This window comes from Anabrus simplex, chromosome 13 (assembly GCF_040414725.1).
Source record: "Anabrus simplex isolate iqAnaSimp1 chromosome 13, ASM4041472v1, whole genome shotgun sequence".
Lineage (NCBI taxonomy): Eukaryota > Metazoa > Arthropoda > Insecta > Orthoptera > Tettigoniidae > Anabrus > Anabrus simplex.
Window position 1 is genome coordinate 54,195,464 of NC_090277.1, and position 27,065 is coordinate 54,222,528.

General features: G+C 39.3%; 1 protein-coding gene across 3 annotated transcripts in view; it reads left to right on the forward strand.

The window, feature by feature from the left end:
* Nucleotides 1-27,065, forward strand: part of LOC136885069 (sin3 histone deacetylase corepressor complex component SDS3) — a 126,229-nt gene that overhangs the window by 83,938 nt on the left and 15,226 nt on the right. For 2 of the 3 annotated variants that reach the window (XM_067157473.2, XM_067157474.2), the window contains exon 7: nucleotides 4,332-4,416. The exons of the other annotated variant lie outside the window; for it this stretch is intronic. In XM_067157473.2, the coding sequence (XP_067013574.1) occupies nucleotides 4,332-4,416 (85 nt within the window). The remainder of the gene's footprint in view (nucleotides 1-4,331; nucleotides 4,417-27,065) is intronic. 3 annotated transcript variants of the gene reach the window in all.

Genomic DNA, 27,065 nt, shown 5'->3' on the forward strand with positions numbered 1-27,065 from the left:
GTGTTTATGTAGTAGTACCTTATCCTAGTGAATTTCTGAACTTTCTTCATAATTCAGGAATGTCACGTCACAAAATAGACATACAAGTTGGATGTGTCATAACATTCTTCTTCACAATCTCAATACCGATGCTGGTTCGTGCAACAAAATGAGATTGATGTAAAGTCAGACAAACCTATTTTTCATGCAGAAATTCTGATGGAAGAACGTGTTTTACTCCAAGAATAGGTTTGGAAAGTGTTACGTGGATGGATATTTCTTTTGTCTTCCGGATCCTGTGGTCATCTGCAAGTGTTGTCGGACGTCTCTGTTTGAGAAATATATATGTATGTAACATGGGAAGTGTTACTTTTTTGTAAGATACAAACATTAACATCTAGTTCTTCTTCCTGGTTGAACCATGTTGTTGTTTTCTGTACATTCTGTACAGTTTGCCAACATTTCAAATACATTACAGTATTCTTTGTCAAGACAAACTGAAATACCCCTCCTTGATCCGAGGTAATCAGTCTCCTGGGTTCTAATCGACTATGAGTTACTTATTGTGCTGGCCTTTAAATAAGCTCTATGGCTAACATAAGTCCCTTCACGACCTCTTGAGAATTCTGGAACGTATGTGTCACAGCCAGTTAGCCACCAGTGCTGTTATGTAACTTGAGGTTTGTCCTGTATGTTCTTTTTGTGACCTGCATATTTTAATCTGTGTATAATAGTCATCCAAGAATTTACGATTTTTGTATCCTTCCTATAAATTCATATTGTTTGGGTGTTTCTTAATTTCAATAGCCTCTTGGATTTTTCTTTTGAAATTCCAGGGTATAGTTGCTAAGAAATTTGATTTGACAGAACCAAGATCTTGGCAACTATTCTCTGGAATCTCAAAAGAAAAATCCAGGAGGCTATCAAAATTAAGAAACATCCAGACAATATGAATTTAGAGGAAGGATACGAAATCAACAATTCTTAGATGCTTATTATACATAGATTAATAATGTTACTGGCCTCACGACCCACTACGACTTGTATGGTTTTCAGAGACGCCAAGGTGCCGTAATTTAGTCCCACAGGCATTCTTTAACTTGCCGGTAAAGCTACCGACACAAGGCTGTCGTATTTGAGCACCTCCAAATACCACTGGACTGAGCCAGGATTGAACCTGCCAAGTTGGGGTCAGAAGGCCAGTGCCTCAACCTTCTGAGCCACTCATCCCGGTGTATACATAGATTAAAATAGCCTAGTTGCAAATGTTGGAGGTCACAACATGAACATACAGGATGAACCTCAAAATACATATTAGCACCAGCAATCCCCAGCTACCTGGCTGTGACACGTACATTCCAGAATTTTCAAGAGGTCGTGTGGACACTTATATCAGTCAGAGAGAAAAGGCCAGCACATTAACTCGCTCATAGTCGATTATGTATAAGCAATGAACTTCATCTTTAGTGTCCGTATTGATGGATATGACTTATTTTCTTATTAAAAGGAATCCACCTAATCAATACATTGACATAAATTGATTGTCATTAATTCATTTAGGACTAGTTTTAACTGCTGAACCGGTCATCTTCAGCTACTTTTTGATAAGATAGAACCTAAGAAGGACATAGCAGTCTTGAAGTTGAAATAAAACGTCTTATTAAAAGGTCAACTAGGACCATGAATCTTTAAAAAGTTATAAACTCACTTACTCGAAAGGAACACATATACAGTTAGTGTTACTAACGCAGTTGCTGAACCGCGCACTCCTGCTGGAACTTCAAGGGATATCCTTTACATCATCCACATAGATTTATATGACTTAAATTCTTTGCTTGAACACCCTTGGTTTAATGCAACAGCATTGTACTTCCATAATTTTATGGTAGTGTACACTTCATATTTTATATTTGTTTACTGGACTAAGGAAGAGATAATGTTATTAAATTATTCTCCTCAACAAGATATCTTTTAAGATCCTCAAATATCCCTTAATTTTAACATTGCAGGATAATGTTTTTCTTGGAGGACCGTATCTATAAGTATCATCAATTTCATGTGTATTTCCATACTTTATATACGGACCAGTAAAGTGATCGTGTTGATTTTCATATTAATAATCGTTCATCAAAATTGAAGATCCATATACAGACTAGACATAGTACTGAATGATTCCACTGTATATATGTTCCTTTTGACTAAGCGTGTTTATAACTTCTGAAGATTCATGGTCCTAGTTGCCCTTTTAATAAGACATTTTATTTCAACTTCAAGATTGCTATGTTCTTCTTAGATTCTACCTTGTTAAAAAGTAGCTGAAGATGACCAGTTCAGCAGTCAAGACTAATACTAAATTAATTCATGACAATCAATTTATGTCAGTGTATTAATAAATGCAGATAATAAATCCTTTTAATAAGAAAATAAGTCATAGTCAGTTAGCGCCTGGAAGACCGATTACCTCGGACCAAGTAGGGGTATCTCACTTTGCAAATAGAAAAGTCTTTTTATGTTGCCTTTCCTTTCAATATAAGAAATGTCCACCTGTGTTAGATGGAACAATGTCTAGACATGTTTTGGCTTATCTAAAAGCCATCTTCAGTAGAAGCTAAAATGTTACATATAAAGTATATACAAATAAAACACTGAGAAAATTCTGTGGAATTAAAAAAGCAATGATCATGGTTAACACATTAAAAACACATGTTGATGTTGAGGTACATATAAATCCTCTCATTTAAAACTCCTCTGGTTAAAATAAAAACCACCGAGCTCGATAGCTGCAGTCGCTTAAGTGCGGCCAGTATCCAGTATTCGGGAGATAGTAGGTTCGAACCCCACTGTCGGCAGCCCTGAAAATGGTTTTCCGTGGTTTCCCATTTTCACACCAGGCAAATGCTGGGGCTGTACCTTATTAAAGGCCACGGCCACTTCCTTCCCATTCCTAGCCCTTCCTTGTCCCATCGTCGCCGTAAGACCTATCTGTGTCGGTGCGACGTAAAGCAACTAGCAAAAAAAAATTTTTTAAAAATAAAAACCTTTGTAGTACTTTTTAAAATGGAAATCTGTCTTTAAAGGTGCCGATATTCTGTTAATGGGGCAGCTGGATTCATTTGGTCATGCGATATCTGAGGGTTTTGCAATTGTGTTGCTTGAAGTAGTGAAACTGTCAGTAAGGGGTTATGAGGATGTGCCATTAGGTGACTGTCCTCTTGAATGGTACGACCTTGTCAGTCTTATGTTCCTATTGACACTGGATGTGTGTGTTGTCCTACAACAAGGTTCAACCCGGAAGAAGAACTAAGGAACTCTACCATGGAAGCTTCACAGCTAAGAAACAGCACATTTTAGTGTCAACAGAAACATTAGACTGACAGGGTCATGCCATTCAAGAGGACAGCCACCTAATGAATTACACGTATTCATATACCCTTATTGACAATTTCACTGCTTCAAACAACACAATTGTGAAACCCTCAGATATCGCACGACCAATTGAATCCAGCTGCCTCATTAACATAAGATCGGCACCTTTGAAGACAGATTTCCATTTTAAAAAGGACTAGAAAAGTTCTTATTTTAACCAGACAAGTTTAGATGAGAGGACCTTTTTATACCTTAACTTCAACGCGTGTTTTTAATTGTGTTAATCATGATCATTATTTTTTTAATTACACACAGTTTTCTCAGTGTTTTATTTGTTTGTGTATATATATATATATATATAAAACATTTTAGCTTCTACTGAAGATGGCTTTTAGATAGCCGAAACATGTCTAGACATTGTCCCATCTAACACAAGTGGACATTTCTTGTATTGAAAAGGAGGACAACATAAAGACTTCTCTATTTGTAAAGTGATAGCCCTCAATACGGAATGAGATTTATAACATGCAATAGGGCTATTTCAATCGTCTTGACAAAGAATACTATATTGTACTTGAAACATTGGCAAACTGTATGAAATGTACAGAAAACAACAACACGGTGCAACCCGGAAGAGGAACTAAGTAACACTACATATCGTGGAAGCTTCACAGCTAATAAACATTAACATGTTCATTACAATTTTCTAATTACATTTTACATGCTAATTTTGACTGATGAAGACAGGCTTACGTACTGTACTAGAACTTTATGTATTTTTTGCTTGGTTTTTTTTCTGTTATTTTTATTCTCGCCCTAGCCGTAGTCATTCCTTGCGAGTATGTTGCTACTTCCTCGACCTGACTGCTTGAAGTGGTTGAACAGATTAGCTGAGGAAAGGCACTGCAGAGAGCATAGTGTGCTTGTCAAAGAAAGTCGAGCATTTATCGTTTTCCTATCCCAATGTCTTACTGCTTGTTATCCAGGTATCACCGTGGCCAGCCTGTATACGTTGAAGGCAAAGATCTGCCTCGTTTTCCTGCCATCATCTCGGCCATCGGCACTGAGGCGGTGAGTGTTCCTGGGCCCTATCGGTGGTTTCAATTGCATTTTTATTCTTTTTTTCTCTCTCTTTTTTTTTCAAAATGTAAATGAACTGTTGCCTTGCTTATCGATGTTTAGGTGTACTACTTCTTATATTCTAAATTCTCAGGAATTCCTTCTCTCGGTAGTTAGCTGACATTTGTTCTAAAGATGCTTTGTAGAGTAGCATACTCCTATTTTATTTTTATTTTTCTGGAAGTTTACAGAATGCATGTAAGTTAATACATTTTCACTTATATTTTAGGCAGGAAAGCTAGTGCAGTCTGATGTATGAAAATTGGTCATAAAAATATGTCTTCTTAGGATAGGCTAACAGTAAAATTTATTTTTAATTTTGAGTTTGAATCATGTTTTTTCCCTCCCCATTCTCCAAAGTTTAAAATATAAAATATTTTTTCCCTCCCTACAACCCACACTTAATTTCCAAAATTATTCTTTGAAACAATTCCTCTGAATTTGAGAGTGGGGAAAAATTCTAATTACAGTAAAACCTCGTTATGCCATTTCTGTGGGGGACAAGGAAAAAGAACGTGTTAAGTGAGAAAACATACTGCTGAATACATGAATAAAAACTATCCAACAGTTACACGGAAACACTAGATACGATTTTTTCGAACATGAGGGCATTTTGTGTTGTATGTCTGTGGATACAATGAAAACTATACCTACCATTTCTAAAGATGAGAGAAGAGTATTAAAAAGTGTGGAAAACACAAGACCCCAAACCCCATGGCGCAACAGCCCCGAAGCAACCGCTGCTCAGCCGGAAGGTCTGCAGATTATGAGGTGTCGTGTAGTCAGCACGACAAATCCTCTCGGCCGTTATTTTTGGCTTCCTTGACTGGGAAAACACTAGAGAACACATATGAAAACCTTTTTCACTGGGCTTGTAAAATAACAACAGTGGAAGAGCATTATCAATGTCACTCTTACTACTCTCCACATTGACTTTTTCGCGTATTACGGCAATTACTTTGTCCAACATCTCATTAAAATTTTCCGTCTCCGAATCAGGCAGTCCATATATAATTATATTTCTATCTTCCCTTTCTCACGTCAGTTCCTTCATCTCAAGCTTCCTTACCCTTACCTCTAAGTCCAGAACTTCATTTTTAATTTCCTCCAACTCAAAGTTATTTTGCACCAAACACTCCTTGATCTCACTTAGTTGCGTTTTTAAATCATTCTTCATGTCTTGCAGTTCCTCGTTCCTTGTCCATCAATAGATCCTTCATAACTTCCTCAGCTTCTCATTATCCTCCCAAGACAGTCCAGGGCCCAGATTCAACTCCACACTTCCAATCACCAATCATACCATCATAACAAATGCTATTAACACAAATTGTATAAAGTTACAAGGACTATTGACATTGTGAATGGATATCACTTTCATCCTACAATACCACCTCCTTCTAGCACACCTGTATTATTCGGTCAACATTCCCATTCTTCCACATACATACTCTTGTTACACACTCGGCACCACACGCCAGTTTTGAAATAACAGTGCACTAAAAGGTGTGAAAAACACCAGACAACAAATATGACAACATTCACACAGGGGCCAAATATCAAAGTGTTATTGCAGATCACCCTCTTTCTAAAACAAATGTTAGTAGAAGACTGCGAGAGAATGATTTTGACCGGTAATTTTAATCCGACAAAACTTCGACCAACTTGAGCAATTGAGTCAAAACTCAAAGGTGCAAGCTTCAATATTTGTGCTGCCTTTGGGCGCTTAAAGATGCGGATGCCAGTCCACTTTCTGACAGATTTTGTCCGTATCCATAACTAGGCTATTACAAGACAAATATGCACCATGCTTGTCAGTTTCACACGATTATGTTCCTAAACCAGATATAGGCTTCCATATCACGCGACAAATATTCGCTACACTTCACTGTACCACTCAACACAAAATAATTTCTAACTTCTGAATGGAATGTGAAATACAAGCATAAATAGGCTCACTGTGTTATTCAGCAGTCTTGCTGCTAACCAGCAAGCAAAACTGAACATTCCTGAGGCAAACAGCTTGCTCTCCGAAGGTGCAACTTATTCTGTAAAGTTCAGGAATTCAAGAACTTTTCCCGTAATCATGGAACTGTGGTGATGGCTCTTACCCAAGTTGGAAATGACGTTTCTTTCACAATGGATGACAAATAACATTTTCAGGGCTAGGAAAAATGTGATTGGTACTAAGGGGTAATAGTGAAACTTTGTGATGTGATGGGTGAGTCATTTTTATATAGGTATAATACGATGAGGACTTCAAATTTACGATGTGCTAAGCAGGAAAACTTGTAAATGTGGAACGCACTAATGGGGTTTCACTGTATTCTCCTGTGTTCACTGTATTCTAGCCACAAGAAAAATTCAGAATTTTTCCTGGGCACTAGTTTGATTATAACACAAGTATAGGATCTGTATGTAGGAATCAAAACCAGAATCATCATTGCAAGAAATGTGCTCCTGAAATTAAAGCATCTAATGTGTGTTTTGAAGTCCTGTGTGCTACTAATGCTGCTTTCGGTGTCAAGGGATGAACACTGAAGACTTCATTTGTGAATCATCTGCAGACCTTTGGATGAAGATGTATCACAGAACACTCAAAGTCTCATGAATACACCATACAACAAGTAGACAGATACTCTTGTCATGCTAGAAAATCACCAGAAATCTTAACTCCTGCAAAATGCAGGAAAGCAGCCTGTTTCGGTCACATCTTCCAAAATGTCGGATACAGCTGATCATAGAAAATTGGATATGGGCACAGAACCTCCAACAGTGATTCAGCATTGACAATTCAGCAACTCCAATTCAGAAAATACAAAATTGGAAAAATTATTTCAGGAGATGGCAGCAGAAAAAAATAATTTTTACTATGTTAGGTCATATCAACATTTGTCTGACTGCTCATATCCTTATATCTGCGCCCTAGGATCACCGATTGATATGGTTTGTCATGGTTCACCATGTTTCTTGATTGCAGTGGAAGAAAAAACTGAACACCGAACACCTTAAAGAAGGAAACTAAAACAAAAGTGCAAAATACTTTTGATGAAATGACATTAAACAGCACTGGTCAGTCTTTAAATCACCAATATTCTCAGCTTATAAGACTCATCAGAACTGGTTTGAATTCAAAGCCTGTTTGAGCAAAGAGCAAAGAAGATGGCCTATATGTAAATTTCTCCACTGCATGGAAAAGTATAGAATCTTGGATTTGTTTTGAGCTTAGAAGATGATAGAGCAAGTACAGATTCTTTGATTGTTCGCCTCTTAGTAGCCTCTTACAACATGCAGGGGATACTTTCATTCCACCCACAGAGGAGATAGAGAATTCTTATAAATCAAAGGAAATATATAGCATCACGATCTACATCCAACAATATGGCAGCTGATCCAGCACATAACTTTCCCATGTCACGTCATAAGATAGCCCCACCTATCAGTATCTATATGTGACAAAATGGTCACTGATTTAGCACACAATTTTATGGCTATAAACTTTCGCAAGGTACCCTACGTGTTGTGAGAAAAATTCTGCTCCCTTCGATGACATTACATTGTGTAAGGGGCTTTGCTGTGACGTAGACAAAATGCCAGTCAAAGACAATGGAAACTCATTGAACCCTCAGTTGTTTGTGTGTCGGTCCTTTCGCCGCCGATTTTCCTTCACCCAGTGATAACACTGGTTAAAGTCTCCTACAGTGTAGTTTCCCATTGTAGTTTCTGTTCCATTTTTAAACTATAAATTATGGTCAGTATTATTTATATTTGTTGCTTTGTTCTTGAGTGAAGTGTTGATAAACATAGGGTCAGTTGTTTAGACCATGTAAGGAAGGTGAGATTTTTGTAGCGATTGAGTGTTTTCATTACGTAATTCCAAGTTATACATCATTGTACATTTGCTTTATGGTTGGCGGACTTCCTCAATATTAAGAACCCTTAACGAGAGATCCTTGATAAGGACGATATTAGTGGATATGAGGCAGAAGAAGAAGATATTTTGCAAGAATGTGATCATAACACGGACACCAAGAATGCATTTTCTGATGAGGACGCCAATGTGGGAGTGATTTATCAGGTACCGATGGTAATTTCATTTTAGGAAACGATAATAGGACAATCTGAACAAATTTACCACATTTTTTTGTCATCAACCTGTTTTAGTTTACTACGCACACAGGTGAAGGGGACGATAACAATCTTAAGAGAAAGTTGGGACATTGTTTGAAACAGTTTGTACTTCATTCTCTCAACCTCTTTATGACTTATTAACATGGTATTAACCATGTATACGATGTAGCCAGCAATTTTGACACAATAATCGAGGACGGCGGAACGACCGGCATGCAACTCCTAGTGCTACAGAATTAAGTGTGCCTCATTACGGGTTAAAACGGCAGCATTTGTACCTTCTTTATTTAGAAAGTGAGTTCTGGCACACAGTAATAACGTGAAGAAGATGTCAAAGACTTAGCATAGATAGATGACAAACACTGGTTGCCTCGTTACCATGGTGTTGGTTTTCTGTCCATGCAAAATTGATGACGCTGATTCCAGGTTGACCCCAGCCCAAAACATTCAGTGCTTGCCTAAACTGTCCCAGATAAACTGTGGAAAATCTGCAGTACCAGGAATCCACAGCTGAAGAACTCTGACCTTGAAGAACCAGTGGTGGACAGTAGAATTACTCGAAATGTAGAATCTATCCAAAAGCAGCAATACTTGGACTGATCTTCAGTGCCAACAAAGGTATGGCCCATCAACTCAAGGACTTGGCCATGCGCGTAGAGGCGCACGGCTGTGAGCTTGCATCCGGGAGATAGTAGGTTCGAATCCCACTATCGGCAGCCCTGAAGATGGTTTTCCGTGGTTTCCCATTTTCACACCAGGCAAATGCTGGGGCTGTACCTTAATTAAGGCCACGGCTGATTCCTTCCAACTCCTAGGCCTTTCCTATCTCATCGTCGCCATAAGACCTATCTGTGTCGGTGCGACGTAAAGCCGCTAGCAAAAAAAAAAAAGCAACTCGAGGACTAAACCCTCTGCAATCTAAAGATGTCACTCTGCTTCTCAAAGACAACTCTCGCATTAGCTCCCATAGTAGAGAACACTTTGCACAACTGTTAAACAGGAATTTGCACCATGGTGAAGAATATCTTTACTGCAGTTCCTCAGAGACCTCTGCAAAACCATTTAGGTGAACCTTCTTCTCTCCAAGGGGTCGAAGTAGACATTCGATAGCTCAAGAAGAACAAACCTCCTGGCTCAGACGGAACCCTTGATGAATGTTTCGAGGAAGGAGACTACGTAGTAACTGAACTGCTAATTGCCAAAATTTGAAACACTAAAACTGTTCATGCTGACCTACAGAATCAACTTCTTCAAATAGGAAGACAAGATTCTAACAGCAACAGTCAAGGGATGCCACTACTTTTATGTTTCTGTTTCAGCAAAAGTACTATATAACCATCTGCTTCCACTGCCAGATGAGTTCCTGCCAGAAACCAAATGATGTTTTAAATTAATTGGGGCATAATTGATATAGCCCAGACAAATTAGCAGACTTCAGACTTCAGTATCCTCAACCTCAGTTATTTGAACTCCAGTATGTAGACAGTAGAATGTAACATTAACCAAACACAAGTTCTTTACCAACCAGCACCAAACTCCAACAAGGCGGCTCCTTCCGTCACAGTCAGTGTCAAACACTTTCGTTACCTTGGAAACCACTTACACTCCACGCGGCTCTACTTCTAAATTGACGGTTAGGCCGATGTTGGCTCTGTCTGGTGGTTGTGCACTGAAGCATAGACATCCAACCAATCCCAACCTGCCATTTATATCGATTTATATCGACAGATAGATCGAATCATGAATGAAGAGATACTGAATCGAATTGGTGAGAGGAGATCGATTTGGCTAAATTTGACGAGAAGAAGAGATAGAATGATAGGACACATCTTAAGACACCCAGGACTTGTTCAGTTGGTTTTTGAAGGAAGTGTAGGTGGTAAGAACGGTAGGGGTAGACCAAGGTATGAATATGACAAGCAGATTAGAGCAGATGTAGGATGCAATAGTTACGTAGAAATGAAAAGGTTAGCATGGGATAGAGTGGCATGGAGAGCTGCATCAAACCAGTCTATGGACTGATGACTCAAACAACAACATCGACAGAGCACGATCTCGAAACCTAGTTGCCAAGTCTGATACTTACATTCACCACGTGGTTAACCTATCTCGCTCAGCATGTAAGGTATTCGGTACGGTTCGTGATCATTTGCATTTTCCTCCAGTAATTAGTGTTTTTTCATATAAGTTTTATCTCTCTAGTATAGTACAGTATAGGTTTAATTATTAAATAGCTGTAATTTTATTTACGTCCGTGTATCAGTGTTCTTAGTTCGTCGTGTTTACCATGTCTCAGTGCAGTTCGGGAAAGACAAGTGGCAAGAAATCGAGAGGTGTGGGACAAGGCATGCCCTTGAGAAGCCACGCCCGTGAAATTGTGTCCAACGTGCGTGAGTACTTTGAGAAAGAAAAGGAGAACAGTGCTACATTGCTTCCTTTAGCACAAGCTGTACAGAGAACTGCCGACACTACCAAAGTAGTAAATACACAGTAGTGGCTGTTGGAAAGGAGAAATACCACGCTGAGGAATAATCTCCTGGATCCACTAAGTTTGAAACGCCGGGTAAGGAAAGGAATCGGGCCAAACCAGTGACGAACTTGGACAGTTTCCAGAAAGATGCCATTCGTTGTCTTTTTTTTGCTAGTTGCTTTACGTCGCACCGACACAGATAGGTCTTATGGCGACGATGGGACAGGAAGGACTAGGAATGGGAAGGAAGCGGCCGTGGCCTTAATTAAGGTACAGCCCCAGCATTTGCCTGGTGTGAAAATGGGAAACCACGGAAAACCATTTTCAGAGCTGCCGACAGTGGGGTTCGAACCTACTATCTCCCGAATACTGGATACTGGCCGCACTTAAGCGACTGCAGCTATCGAGCTCGGTCGTTGTCATATTTATGACTACTACCACAGAAAAGACACCCCCCCCCTACTCTTGCGAAGCTACGTGAGTCTCTGAAGGAAAGCGAACTATTTAATGGAAGCAAGACTTCACTGAATGTTGTGGTAAAGGAACTGGGATTCCGTTACAAGAAGTTGAAACGGTCAGCGAGTGTTAATGGAGAGAAGTGATATTGTGATGTGGCGCTGCCGGTTTTTAAGGGACGTTATGAAGGAAAATTTTGATTCGATTGTGTGGTTAGGTGGAACATGGATTTTTTTTTTTGCTAGGGGCTTTACGTCGCACCGACACAGATAGGTCTTATGGCGACGATGGGAAGGGAAAGGCCTGAGAGTTGGAAGGAAGCGGCCATGGCCTTAATTAAGGTCCAGCCCCAGCATTTGCCTGGTGTGAAAATGGGAAACCACGGAAAACCATCTTCAGGGCTGCCGATAGTGGGATTCGAACCTACTATCTCCCGGATGCAAGCTCACAGCCGCGCGCCTCTACGCGCAGGAACATGGATTAATGCAAACCATACCGTAGGAAAAGACTGGACAGATGATTCTGTGGAAGGTACAGTGGCAGTGCCCATTGGAAAGGGGGGAAGAATTATTGTGCTACATGCCGGTACCACAAACGGATTTGTACCTATCTCTTTATATGTTCTGAGGTCTAAGAAGACTGGCGATTACCAGGAGGAGATGAATAGTGTCAATTTTCAGACTGGTTTGAATACACACTAATGAATAACCTGTCTGAAAATTGTACAATAATAATGGACAATGCCCCCTACCATTCCGTAATTCAAGACAAAGCTCCAACAATGGCAGCAAAGAGTGGTTAAGGAGGCACAACATTCCTGTGCGGGACGACATGAAGAAAGGTAAACTGTTGCAGCTTGTGAAAGAAAACAAGCCACAATTTCCAGTGTATGTCGTGGACGAAATTGCAAGACGTCATGGACATAAAGTTATTCGACTTCCACCTTATTATTGCCATTTCATTGCAATAGAGAAGATTTGGATTCAGATTAAGGGTTATGTTGCAACCAAAAATAAGCCTTTTACTCTACCCGAGGTGGAAAACCTGTTAGCCGAAGCTGTGGCGAATGTCAGTGCCGATGACTGGAGGAAAGTTGTGCACAGTACACAAAGATTAATTTGTGAGGCGTGGAAAAATGAAGATGTACTGGAGAACTCCGTCGAAAGTTTAATAATATCTTTGGGAGCTGGTGACAGTGACAATGATTCATAGTCGGAGGGTTCCAGTGACTCTGAGATCAGTGGAGTGTTCCCTTTGTAGGCCATAACCTCCTTCCTGTGCCAGCCATTGGCGGTGAGTGATATGTTATTTCCTCATTCTCTTTTATTCTGAATAATACCCCTATGTATATTCTCTTATTAGTGTCGGATGTTATTAGTAAGTGTAGATTTTATGAATTTGTTTTCAATCCATATTTATTCGTTTTTCTGAGTATGGTATTACATTTTACTATATAGGGCTGTTTACCGCGGTCGTATTGCATCAACTGTTCCCGCGGGCATAGCGCGCTGGCAACAGAGGAAAGGCGCTGCTCATTTGTTTTGCGAAACTTCAATTTAGAAGAAAGGCCATGCGGAGTATAAAAAAAAGCAATGTAAATTGCAAAAGGTCCACCTTTTCAATACAAAATAATTATGTTGTTCAGTTTGAATTACAATATTTTAATTTGGTTACTCAGTACCGGTTTCGACGTTGCTAGTCGTCATCATCAACCGATCTTAGAATACAGCAAATATATAAGAAATATTCACAATATAAAATACAATACATAACCCTTTACAATTAATAGATCACTAATTTGATAAAATACAAGAAATGATTGTGCTTGAAAGCAAACACCCTCTATTTATAACAAAATGAAATTTTGATAGTGTAAAACAATGAAAACACTTAAATATTGATTTTTGATTAATTCTCTGCCATGTTTTAAAACTTGAGGTCACGTGTTATGTTACTAGTCACAATGTCCAATTGTATAAATTGTTTAAAGCTTGAATACACTTTTTTTTTTAAGTTCCTCTTTGGAAAGATGAGTTAATTGTGGAAAAACACAGCCGTGAGTAACAACATGTTGAATCGAATCTTCTAGATCTATAGTGTATTGTAATTGAGCAGGTGGAGCATGTTACAAGTGAGGTCGTTAAAGATATTGTGTGACCAGAGTTTCCTATTTAAAGATAAAAATTTCATTGTTCCGTATTGAAAAGTATCACAGTTAAATTGAAATAATAAATATGGTAGTTCAACCTATTCAATACAAGTAAATAAGAGATGTAGAGATTACATTCTTATTTAATTAAAAGTGGAAATGGTACCGGTTTCGACCCCAGTCTGGGTCATCATCAGCCGATTATAACTCGAAAAACAATGCATAAGTAAGAAAGAAGGTAACGGTCAAGTCCACACAATATCAGTTGAAGAGGCGATATGAAAATGACGGGGGTAGGCACTGTAAAATTCAGACGAAGTGGAATGTAAGTCACTTAAAAGAAGTAATGCGTAATCTTCCGAGCATCAGCACAGCACACGCGATGTTTGGCACTGCCTCACAATGTTCACGAAAAGCAGAGAACAGTTAAATGAACCAGACTGCATACATCGTCAGGCACAAAGTCACAACACAATCCAAATATGAAGATTTAAAGTCATGAAGAAGCCGAAGACGAGCAGCTCAACCAAAGTAACTTGCAAGCTCCAGAAGATCGGCGCAGTGTTCACAACGTCAAGTGCTGTAGTTTCATACGCTGACGGAGATGGAAGGATAGATTAATGATCAAGTATTTGCTTAGTTCACGAAAATGTACCTATATACAGGGGTAGAAGAAAATAGAAATAATTCAGTAGCCAGCCCCTTTTCATCAGGAGCCAGCACATTTTTCACAAATATACATTATGAACACCACAGGTTAGACTAGGATAAAGCTACGTATTATTTTTGAAATGTGGCCGTAAGTAGTATAGTCTCATTTCATATAAGAATGTAAATTTATATTTTAAGATATACTAACCCAAGTAATCATAATCTGCACACTATATCGACCAAACCGTAAAACATTGGCCCGTGGGGGGATCGAACTCACGACCTTCGCGTTATTAGCACGACCACCAGTCACCTTCAAGGGCAGCATCTTTTAAAATTACACTACATGTGCCTGTTTGATTTCCCACCAGTAACATTCAACATGCTTAACAATGCAAACAAACCTTCAAAATCAGTGTAGGGTCTGTTTTTTTCTTGACGCACCTCGCTAAAAGTGCACATTCAGGATTTTTCATGAAACTTTCAGCCTCCTGCCGGCCCCGCGGTGTAGTGGTAGCTTGCCTGCCTCTTACCCGGAGGCCCCGGGTTCGATTTCCGGCCAGGTTACGGATTTTGACCTGGATCTGAGGGCTGGTTCGAGGTCCACTCAGCCTACATGATTACAGTTGAGGAGCTATCTGACGGTGAGATGGCGACCCCGGTCAAGAAAAGCAAGGATAACGGCCGAGAGGATTCGTCGTGCTGACCGCACGACACCTCATAATCTCCAGGCCTCCGGGTTGAGCAGCGGTCGCTTGGTAGGCCAAGGCACTTTGGGGCTGTTACGCCATTTTTTCAGCCTCCTAACACTTCGAGTGAGGATAGAATTTTTCGTTTGTTTTAAACATTTCCAGTTTAAATGGTCCTGAAAATCCGGATACACCTTTAAAATGTTTGTCGGCAATACTACGAAAGTTAATGCATAATTTACACTTCGCAATTCCTTCTTCATAGCACAGCCACGGTAGTCATTCAAGCTACGATTCTCTGCATTGTGTATCATTCTCATACTTCTCTGAATCAGTAACATTCAGCTTGCTTAACAATGTAACCAAACCTTCAATATCAGTGTAGGGTCTGTTATTTTTTGCAATATAATAAGATGCCATGAACAATGCATTCATATGCTGTAACATTAGCATTCATTTTCTTTACGCACTTCGCTGAAAGTGCTGAAATTTCCGTTTGCCTGAAAATTGAAATTTCGACGTATTTTTTATGTTTGACCTATCATTGTCTTGAACACCATAAATTTCACGCCGGTCATTGTCGTCCTGAACTCTACAGTCGGCACTTCCATCAAGTGTTCCCTCACATTCACGCCCTTTTGTATCACTTTGTGTTACATTTACGGGCCCTACTTACGAAGAAATCTGAAAGAAGACACTGTTACTCACATCAGTCAATTTGTGCGGTTTTGTTCGTTTCATTTTGCCGATTTTCTCAAGTATAGCACAGAAACGTAAAATACACCACCGTTAAATGGCTTCCGGCTTCGCGAGCTTCGACGTCTGATGCTACGTTGCAAATTTTCCGTAAACGCACAGGAATAAACACAACCGTATTTATAAAGTGCAAACCGTTCAATACCAAGATGTTGTAATTAAATTAAAAGTATAAATATTGTTCGGTGAAAATACAAGAATTGATAAACACGTCATTCCGTATGTTCTAAATGCAAAGAATGAATTCCACGGGAATTTATCAGCACTGCTTAGGCGGCAATAGTTGAGGAACGGCTAGTCACGGGAAGGATGGCTGTAATGTAGTGTTTGTGGAATTATTTCACTTAGTAGTTCTCTGCATTTCTCCACAACTCTGGTCTGATCTTTGTACTCGGCTACCGATGGCTGATCATCTGTAATAGAACTGGATGTGTCACGATATGTCCATATGAAAGGATACCTGTTTGACGGGTTACAACGATGTCTCCCATGACCGCTAGGCAGCTCCCACGCAGAACTGAAACGTCCAGTTTCAAGGTACGAAGAGCAATTACGGAATTCAAGACTGCCAGAAGCCCAGAAAATGTTTATTGCACATATTAGAATATATGAGCTACAGAAAACAACGTGAAACACCACACGCCTTGTTACTTTGTAAAGTGATGGGAACGTACATGTAAGGGAACTCCGGATTTCAAAAAATAAATTTTCAAAACCGAATTTGAAAATTTAGGCGCCAGGTAAAAATTTTCAGGCGCCATGGCGACTGGGCGCCCGGTATTTTTCGACCCCTGCCTATATATATATATATATATATATATATATATATATATATATATATATATATACATATAATATGATTCAATATAATTGAATACGTAATTATGATCTTGAAGATTTTTAGAACAGTTGATGTGAAAAAACTATTGTTTTTTCATAATTATGTATTATATATATAGAGGTACATTTTCATGAACTAAGCAAATACTTGATCATTAATCTATCCTTCAATCTCTGTCAGCGTATGAAACTACAGCACTTGACGTTGTAAACACCGCGCCGATCTTCTGGAGCTTGCAAGTTACTTCGGTTGAGCTGCTCGTCTTCGGCTTCTTCATGACTTTAGATCTTCATATTTGGATTGTGTTGTGACTTTGTGCCTGACGGTGTATGCAGTCTGGCTCATTTAACTTTCTCTGCTTTTCGTGAACGTTGTGAGACAGTGCCAAACATCGCGTGTGCCGTGCTGATGCTCGGAAGATTACGCACTACTTCTTTTAAGTGACTTACATTCCACTTCGTCTGAATTTTACAGTGCCTACCCCCATCACTTTTATATCGCCTCTTCAACTGATATTGTGTGGACTTGACCGTTAACTTCTTTCTTACTTATGCATTGTTTTTCGAGTTATAATCGGCTGATGATGACCCAGACTGGGGTAGAAACTGGTACCATTTCCACTTTTAATTAAATAAGAATCTAATCTCTACATCTCTTATTTACTTGTATTGAATAGGTTGAACTACCATATTTATTATTTCAGAGTTTCCTAGTCCAATGCGAGACCTCGTTCGGCTTTCTGTAAGGCGCGGAGTGTGAAGAGGAACCACTTCTCGACAAATGCTTAGACATGCTGAAATGTGGTATAGCCTCATATGCTAGTGCAGTTGTCATCTCAAGATGATCTTGAACAGTCATGCCCTCTGTGTTCCAAACCAAGGTGCATGTTTACAACACTTATTTATCGATGCAAAAGTTAGAATACTTACAGCCACCTGAATATGGCCCTATGTGTTAATAGGTACAGCCATAAAAATATACAGCAAGCATTTCATCCCAGACATCCAACAACCAGGGAGAAAGAAAACAAGCAGCCAGCAGTTAACGCCTGTCTGCCTTACATTGCGAAGATAACTGATAGAATGGGGAGGCTACTAGAGTTCCATGGGGGTAAAAACCATATATAGGCCAACGAAGAATTCCAGAAATTGCTAAAGTCTGCTAAAGACAAGCGCCATCCTCTCTCTACAGCAGGTGTCTTCAAGATCCCGCCCAACTGCGGCTAGGTGTACGTAGGATCTGCAAAATGCAGCGTCGCCACCCGACTAAGGGAGCACGACGAGTGCAGCCGGCTGAGACAAGCAGAAAGGTCATCAGTCGCTGAACACTCGCTGTTAGCAGGCCACGACATACAGTACAGCAACACCGAAGTACTGTCAACTACTGTGTCTTATAACACCCAGCTACAAAGGGAAGCCATTGAAATCCTGAAGCACACCAACAGCTTCAATCGTAAGGAGAAATCTGAACGAATCAACAAAGCCTGGTTTCCAGTACTTAAAACAGAGGAGACTATGGACCAACGCCGGGCTCTAAATTGCTTCAATCATTGGCCAAGAAACAGCCAATCAGTAACCGCCCTCCACCATAGCAGACAACAGCCTGCACTATATATTGAGGTGGAATAGCAATACCACTCCATTTCACTGAGAACTTCGTAGCCATCAAAGTTATTTGGAACCAATGAAAATGCCGAACACAGTTTTCAGTGAAACGTCGTTACCATCATATGCTACTGGATGATGGCCTACAAGCCTGGAAAATACAGAAATTGTTCTTACAGAAATACCACTAGCATTGTCTTTGAATAGTTGTTAGAGTTAAATGGCAGAGCAATTGATCAGACATCAGTGTCTTGGAAGAGGCCATTATCAGGAACATTGAGACAATGATTATCAAACATCAGTTTCTGTGGGCCTGAATGCCTAACATATGCCTTTCAAAGCAGGTAAAGTACCGTATTTCCCGGCATAATTGTCACACTTTTTATACCAAAATTTTCGAAAAAATAGTAGGGTGCGACCATTATACGAAGAATTTTTAATACCGGTATTTGTATTACCCAAAAAATTTATTTATAACTAAATTGTATTTGATACAAATTTAAGATGCACGTAATACTCGCGTTTATACATCAAAATATTTAAAATAGTCTAAAACAAAATTCATAATTATTCGCAACAATTCGGCGAACGTTTTTCCAACCTGAAAATAAACATGAACGTATTAAGTTAATTGTCATTAATTTGAGTATTAAAGTTAAAATATTACATTTGTAAAAAATTATTGCGTTGTTGTGAAATATGGACTTACCGGTACACAATTTATTCCAAATCTTCTGTGTCGCTATCGCAGGTTTCGGTATCTGATGCGCCATCCTCGCCGCTGTTAATACCAGTATCATATTCTTCGTCTCTGCCACACTGCGTCATCTTCGGATCCGTCTAGTTCATTCGAAATCCCAGTCCTTTTGAAGCTCTTGGAGACTAGTTCAGGTGGTATAAGATCCCAACTCTTCATCACCCACGAGCATAACAAGTACAAGGGTGGACGCCTGATATTTTCAGCGGGCGTCAATTGCTGATCGCCGCTCATCATCCACTCATAAAATCGGCGTAAGTGGTCTTTAAAGGTTTTAGTAATACATACATCTAGTGGCTGCAAAGCAGATGTTAGGCCACCAGGAATGACTATCTGTCGTGTCTTATTTTTACTGAGAAGTTGCTTCACTTCATTCACGAGGTGACTTCGGAAACTATCTAAAAAAAGCAGAGCTTGTTGTTTTAGTAGTGCACCGGGTCTTCTATCCCACACAGTTTTAACCCAGTCCAGCATGAGTTCTACGTCCATCCAACCCTTTGGTTGCACTTGTGCATGAATTCCACGGGGAAACTGTATATTCTTAGGCATCGTTTTCCTCTTGAAAATGATCTAAGGCAGCAACTTTCTTCCATCAGCTGTAATGGCTAACATTGCCGTGCATCGCAACTTCTCACTACCGCTGGTTTTCATTAATACACTCCGTGATCCTTTTAGCGCAATAATGCTGTTGCGAGGCATATTAAAAAAGATTGGAGTCTGATCGGCATTACTGATTTGAGAAAGCAAGTATGAAGTTTCCTTGCGCAAACGTATGACAAATCTGTGAAAATATACAATCTTGTCCGTGTAATCAGCAGGCAACTTTTGGCTTAGTGTTGTTCTCCTTCACACTGACTGATTGTGTCGTCGCATGAACCCCTTAATCCACCCCACGACTCGTCTTAAACTGAGTTATGTTGTGTTTGCGCGCTGCCTCCCGTCCCTTAATTTGTAACATTTCATATGATACACTCTTGCCTTTGCTGCGTATTTCATTGATGTACATAAACACTTCTTCGTCAGTTATAGGAAACTTCCCTGTTTTAGGACCTGTAAACGCGCGTCTAGAAGGGTTTGTGCTTTTTAGCTTGTTTTTTAATGTCCACCAGTCACGCACTAACTTTTCACTCACTGAAAATTTTCTTTCTGCAGGTCTGTTCCCGTGCTGTTCAGCGAAGGCAATTACGCTTAGCTTGAAGCCCGCAGAATAGTTTCTAATCGCTTATAACTGCTTCACACGTTAATGTTTTGCAATATAAACAGGGTGTCCACCCATATGGAAAACCTGGAAAACAGGGAAATGTCAGGGAATTCGATAATTAACGGGAAAACCTGGAAATGTCAGGGAATTCAGGAAAAAATCTGGAAATTCATTCTTCTGCCAGATAAAATTGACATACTGTCTTTATCCGTCTAATACAAACACATTTTTCAGTTTTTATAACATTAATCTAGGGCATGTCTTTTATGCCAGGAATAAATTTTAATGAAAAGTTAGTGTGATCTCGAATGGGAAGTAATCAATAATATCAATAGCTGTATGGTTGATTGATCGAATTTTCAGTGTTTTGATCTGCTTACTACTTACTGTGTTGTTGGAGAATGGTGAGCTCTAATGAATTAGACCTACATTGCGTTCTCAGTTTTTTCCAGTAATGTTTCCAGACTCTGAAACAGCTTCGAAAGTTCAACTGCACAGAACAAAAGTTGCATATACAATCACTCATGGTTTAGCTCTCTATTTCCATAAACAAGTTCTTGAGATGGGTAGTAAGTGCACACATTTCACCGTTGGGTTTGACAAGTCACTGAATAAAGTTTCTCAGATAGGCCAAATGGATCTTGTAGTTCATTGTTTCAATCCTGATACTAATGAAGTATGCACTTCTTATTTTGATTCCATGTTTCTTGGTCACTCTACCTCCTCAGATTTGTTAAATGGCTTTTTGCAAGCACAGCAAGGACCCTATCTAAAAAAAAATTACAAATTTCAGTGGATGGTCCAAATGTTAATAAAAAGTTCCTTCAGGATTTTGGTAATTTATTAGATGATCTAGATGTTCCTGTTTTGTTGAACATTGGATCTTGTAGCTTGCATAGTGTGCACAATTCATATAAAATGGCAGTAAAAGAAACCCAGTGGAATATTGCAGAATTTCTTCGTGCTCTTCACTTCTTGTTTTGCTATGCTCCTGCAAGTCGTGCTGATTATATACATTATTCAGGTTCAAACGTATTTCCTTCAAAATATTGTGCTATAAGATGGCTTGAAAATTTTCAAGTCATTGAATATGGTATAGATATCCTACCTAATGTCAAAAAATATGTGGAAGGAACAATCAGAGACAAGAAAATCCCAAGCTGTAACAGCTTCAAAATAGTATCAACTTCACTTAAAGATAAGGTTCTTAAGGCCAAGTTGTCATTTAATAAAAATGGTTGGAGATTTGGAACCATTCCTAAAAGTTTCAGGCTGATCTCCCATTTGCATCACTCCTTTATGAATCTTTCATTGATGATAAATATCGTGACAAGGTTTGTTAAGTCTGAGTTACTGCAGTCTTCAGAAGATCTCCTAAAACGTATTTAGACAGTAAAGAAAATCTTCTACCTGCATCTAAAATTGACATAGGTTATGCTGCTAAAGCAGCACTTCGTGGCAATCCTCGATTAAATGATAGAGATATATTAGTGTTTTGCACAGACTGTCTAAGAGGAATGGTAGCTTTGTGCAAATAGTTACTGGAAAGGTCACCGCTGGCATATCGTCGTCATCATCTGCAGTTTCCAGCTGTTGGCCACATCTGCTCACCGCTAGCATATAAACTGACTAAATTAATTTCTTGTTTCGATTCAAGTGTAGCCAAGTAGCCTCTAAGCAGCAGACTGCTAAGGATAGCTTTAAATGCCTTTATTGAAAACAAATGGATCTCGGGTAATGAAGCCATTCATGTACAAGGGTAGTTCACTTCTGTTTGTGAGAATGAAAGAAGTGAATTCTTTGTATTCTAAAGACGAGAGGTTAATCACTTTTGGCTTCGCACTGTTCTTCCATTAATAAATTTGAAAACAGAAAAGTTAGCTTCATTTCTCAAACTGATACTAATATTGTTTCATGGAAATGCTTCACTTGAATGTGGTTTTCCTGTTAATAAAGAAATTATAGTAGAGAACATGCTACAAGTATCCCTTGTAGCACAAAGAATAATATATGATTCTATCCCAAACCCTGGTGGAATTGAAAAGGTCTCCATTAACACGTTCAGTACCTGCTTCTGAGCGGGACATTTGAATGCCTGGACTAGCCATTTTCATGCCCGGCCCTCTTAACGTACATTACTTAATACAATTTACCATTACTCCTGAACTATAAATGTTAGAAACATGATACTTTGTGCTAACCTCTAGTAAATATTAAGGGTGTGATATCTGGTGTCACAGGTTCCAAAATACGTCTAATTTTATACAGCCTATCTGTAATATTGGCATAATGATTACTGTCACTGTAGTGAAGAAAGGAAAGAATATGAAGGAAGCGTATTCGGAACATTGTATTAGAAAATATCGGGGTATGAAAAACAGGGTCTTCGGTCCAGTATATTTTTATATCAGGATTTTGGAATAATCGGTTTCCACGATTGCATGAACGAATTCTTCGTGAAAGGCCGGGGCGCCGCGCCTATCACTTGACTCGCCTATAGATTGGTCTGCTCACACACATACTGATAAAATTCGTCATTCATGAAAATACTCACCTAACTCAAAATATCCTGCTCATTTTCTGTTTGAATGTTTATACCTGAATTTTCTCTAAACGATGGAACAGGTGGACAATAACTAGGATGATATGTATCAGGCACTTCACTTTCTTTTATAGGCCTATTTGTTTTGGGAATCGGAAATTCCTCGTCACTCTCACTTTCACTATCTGAGTCTATTTCAGGAATACGTTCATCACCAGAATAATCATTGTGAACAATATATAATAATTAATCTTCCGTAATAAACTTTCTTTTATAAGCCATTATACTACACTCGGTAAGGACGACACGCACTCCATTGGTATCTCAAGTACCGCCTTGACACGCGAGGAAGTGCTGAGATATTCCCGCTAAAACAGCTAAGATAAACATGAGCCCACTCAACGCGGGGGTTATCTCAAAAATGTCATCCAACTTCTTGCTACAACCAGTAACGCTGACTAAGGTGTGAGAATGCATAGATGACGAATATAAACAGCATTGCTTCGCGCGGAACATTAAACGTCTTACGCCTTCCACGGCCCACAGCATAGGAGCAAGCTTAAACGTCTTACGCTGTCCACGGTCCGCAATGAGTTAATAACATGCTCCGTGCTGCAAGGAGTGCTCATGCTTTGTACGTTCAAAATCTAAAGGAGAAACGTGAAATATTGGAAGTAGAAGATTCTTTGCAAAAAATAAGAGAAAGGCCGCTTTGTTGCTGAAAGAATTAGAAGAAAAGAAGCGGAGGGTGATGGCAGAAGCTCGAGTCGTTGGTGGCTACAAAGAAGTTTCTTCGCTGAAGCAGTAATGATAATACATGTAAGAAAAACTTAAAGTGAATTTAATCAGACTAAATTAAACTTCCAAGTTTTAATATGCACATTAATTGCTCATTTATTTTTTTGGATGTTAAGTTTTAAAAATGTATTTTAATATTACTGACACTTCCTTTATAATTATGTTTTTTTGTCATCATATATCAGGGAAAAAACTGGTTTTTATGTCTGGAAAACAGGGAAATGTCAGGGAATTTTAAAATCTGCATTTGGTGGACACCCTGATAAATGACTTTCCGTAATTGTTCGCTATTAAAACAAATTATTTCTACAAACACTCCAAACACAAATTAAAAACTTAAATTCTCACGCACACATGTCTACAGTAATCACGTCAGTCACAAACAAATAAATGCATCTGTGATCTGTCCATTCCAGAGCAGCCAATACTGTTAGGCAGCAAGGAAGCATGCAGCAATTTGTTATCAGTTGAGCTCGTTGGTTGCGACACACTAGTGCGCTTGAGCAAAGCTTGCAAACCGGAGCACGGATGCCTTCATACATCGCTCTAGCTAGCGCGGTGTAGATCTACTGTAGTTGACCGTGTTCCGAGATGTCAGTAACAAACATTAATTTTTTCAATTTCTTTTAAACATACGGTAATTAGGTTAATATTTCTTCCCAGTTATTGATGATTTTACATTACATTACTGATGAGTTTATAAAATAAAACTTTAATACCATTGGATAATAATTATCTTGACTGCTTGAGTAAAAGTTTTCATCCCATGCCCGGACACTTATGACGTAGTAGTATGATAAGAGTCTAGCGATGACAACTGAGACATCGTAAATAATTCGGCTGACCGTGAGTTGAATAATTCCATGGAAATCTGCATTATTGTGTTGGATTTCACTGCAATAATGCAGGAGCTGGCCCCATGATGTAGGGGTAGCATGCCTGCCTCTTACACGGAGGCCCCGGGTCAATTCACGGCCGGGTCAGGGAATTTTACCTGTATCTGAGGGCTGGTTCAAGGTCCACTCAACCTACGTGATTACAATTGAGGAGCTATCTGACGGTGAGATGGCGGCCCCTTTCTAGAGAGCCAAGAATAACGTCCATGAGGATTCATCGTGCTGACCATACGACACCTGTTAATCTGCAGGGCTTCGGGCTGAGCAGCGGTCGCTTGCTAGGCCAAGGTCCTTCGCGACTGTTGCGCCGGGGGGGTGGGTGGTTGTAATAATGCAGAATTCTATCAGACCTCTTGTTTACTAGAAGACAAGTGTGTGTTGGTACTGGTATTTCCTGGCGATGTTGCCGATAAGCAATAACTTACAGCCTTACATATTTCAAATGAGAACTCATAATATGTAGGTGGTGAATAAATTGTACACTGTCTCGCGACCACGTTGTCAAACTGCAGATAGCCTACCGGTAAGCCATGCGTCGTACATATACCGGTATTATTTATTTATACGTTGTGCAACATCTCGCAAATGTGACTGTGTTGCCAAATTGCCCATAAATCATACACGTATTTAAATTGCGCATTCATGTGTAACTTACATTGCAGTTCCATTTACCTTTTAACCAGATTGGTGAACAAAATTTGGACGTGCGACGATTATGCGATTAAATGTTTAAAGTCCGAGTTTTGTATTGAAAATAAAGGATACGACGATTATGCCGGGAAGTACGGTATTCTCATTTAAAGACTAAAGAAGATGGAAGATGTTACCATACAGGTGAAAATGCATGAAAGATGCTTAACTCTTGCTGTGCCATTAAATATGTAATATTTATAGTTCAGAGAGTTTTTTTCAAAATTTTAAGAATTATTTAATACTCTAAAATTTCATGTAATATGTGCATAGAGTACTGTTTTAAAAGTTTTGACACATCTTTCTCATACCTAGCACCGATAATAAGGAACCTTGAAGTTTCGCTTGGTATGGTATGTCTCAAAATATGGAATAGGACACATTGCAGGTTTTTCTGGACAATCCTTGGTGAGAATTATCACTTAACATATCAATAACGCTTTCATTAATATACACAGACATTTCCAAGTCAGAATTTGTCACTAACAGCTAATATTTATGATCTTCATCCTTATAGTAACATCATTGCATGCCGCCGTGTTTGTTTACTACCTGTCAAACCAGAAGATGTATTACACTTCCTCTGATCACTGGAGAATTCTACCCTCTGACCTTTCCCAGCTTCTAAATGTACTCGACAGATAATAGACAGATAATAACTTCCATGTTGCTAAGAGAAAAAAGGTCAACGTACGCAGTCCGCAGCGAACAACATATCGCCGCGAGTCGTCTTAAGTTGACTGCTGTACGAAAGAGTTAAGATGGTACAACCCTGTTCTGAGAGCAGTGACTGGTACCGGTGCTTGCTGTGCCTATAACTTCACCTCAAGAGCAAGAAGATAAAGACACTAATATATTTACATTTATTCTGCGAATAAACGCTTCCCCACCATAAGGAGCTTGCCCGTGAGGACAGAGTATACTAAATGCATTTATGTATATATAAATGATTTCACAGGATTGATAATGAACCTTTCAAGGCTTCCAGGACCACATTCTTCATCAACGACTCTGGTAGTTGTAATGTTGAACAGAATTCTTCGAAGAACTGTAGGATTGCCAGGCTTGAGCTGAACATTGCATTTGATCACATAAAATGGCGTTGACCCATCTGAAGAACAGACCCTGCACTTGCAGGAAAGTACTTAGACGAAGATATCAGGGAGGGCAACGAAAGTTATGTAAGGACGTTCTAAAATCTAAAATTAAGATGTGCCAAATTAATATCAACATCTGGGAAGATGCAGCCTCTGATCAACCGACTTAATGACGATCGTCAAAGATGATCCACAACATTTTGAACAGCAGTGACAAAGGCATGAGTTTGATGAAAGAGATTGTGGAAGAGTCATGAAAGTGAGAGAACTGACTGCTAGGTTCTGCAACAACTAGGAACTTTGGAACATTTGATGTGCCAGCTTTTGGTTTTACAATTGGTCTCTTTAGTCTTCTACAAACTCTCAATCAGCTTGCTTGGAAGATATCATTATATTCGTTTGGGGGTGAACACATGAGGATGTTGATGAAATGTCTTACACCAAGTGAGCTAGCTACACAGTACAGGTTCAAGAAGTGGTGGTTTTGAACTGCTAATGGATAACCTAATAACAAAAGTGGCAAGGAAAATTGGAAAAGGAAAAATCAAAGTGATGATGTTTACAGATGACTTGTTAGTCTGGGGAGAAAAGGAAGAGGATATCCAGGAACAGATAGATGCATGGGAGGATGAGGTGGAATGATATGGAATGAAATTTAATGCCAAAAAGAGCGATGTGGTGTTCACAGCTAGAAAGAAGGGGAGCCCTGCGAGAGGGTAATGCTTGGAGGGGAAAAGGTTAGGTAGATAGAGAGTTTCATATACCTGGAAAGTATCATAGAGGAAAGTGGAAGAAGTGAGAAGGAAATAATCGAGCGTGGAAGACAAGCAGGAGCGTTCCTGAAAAGTGTCAGAAGCCTGGTTTGGAGCAAGGATG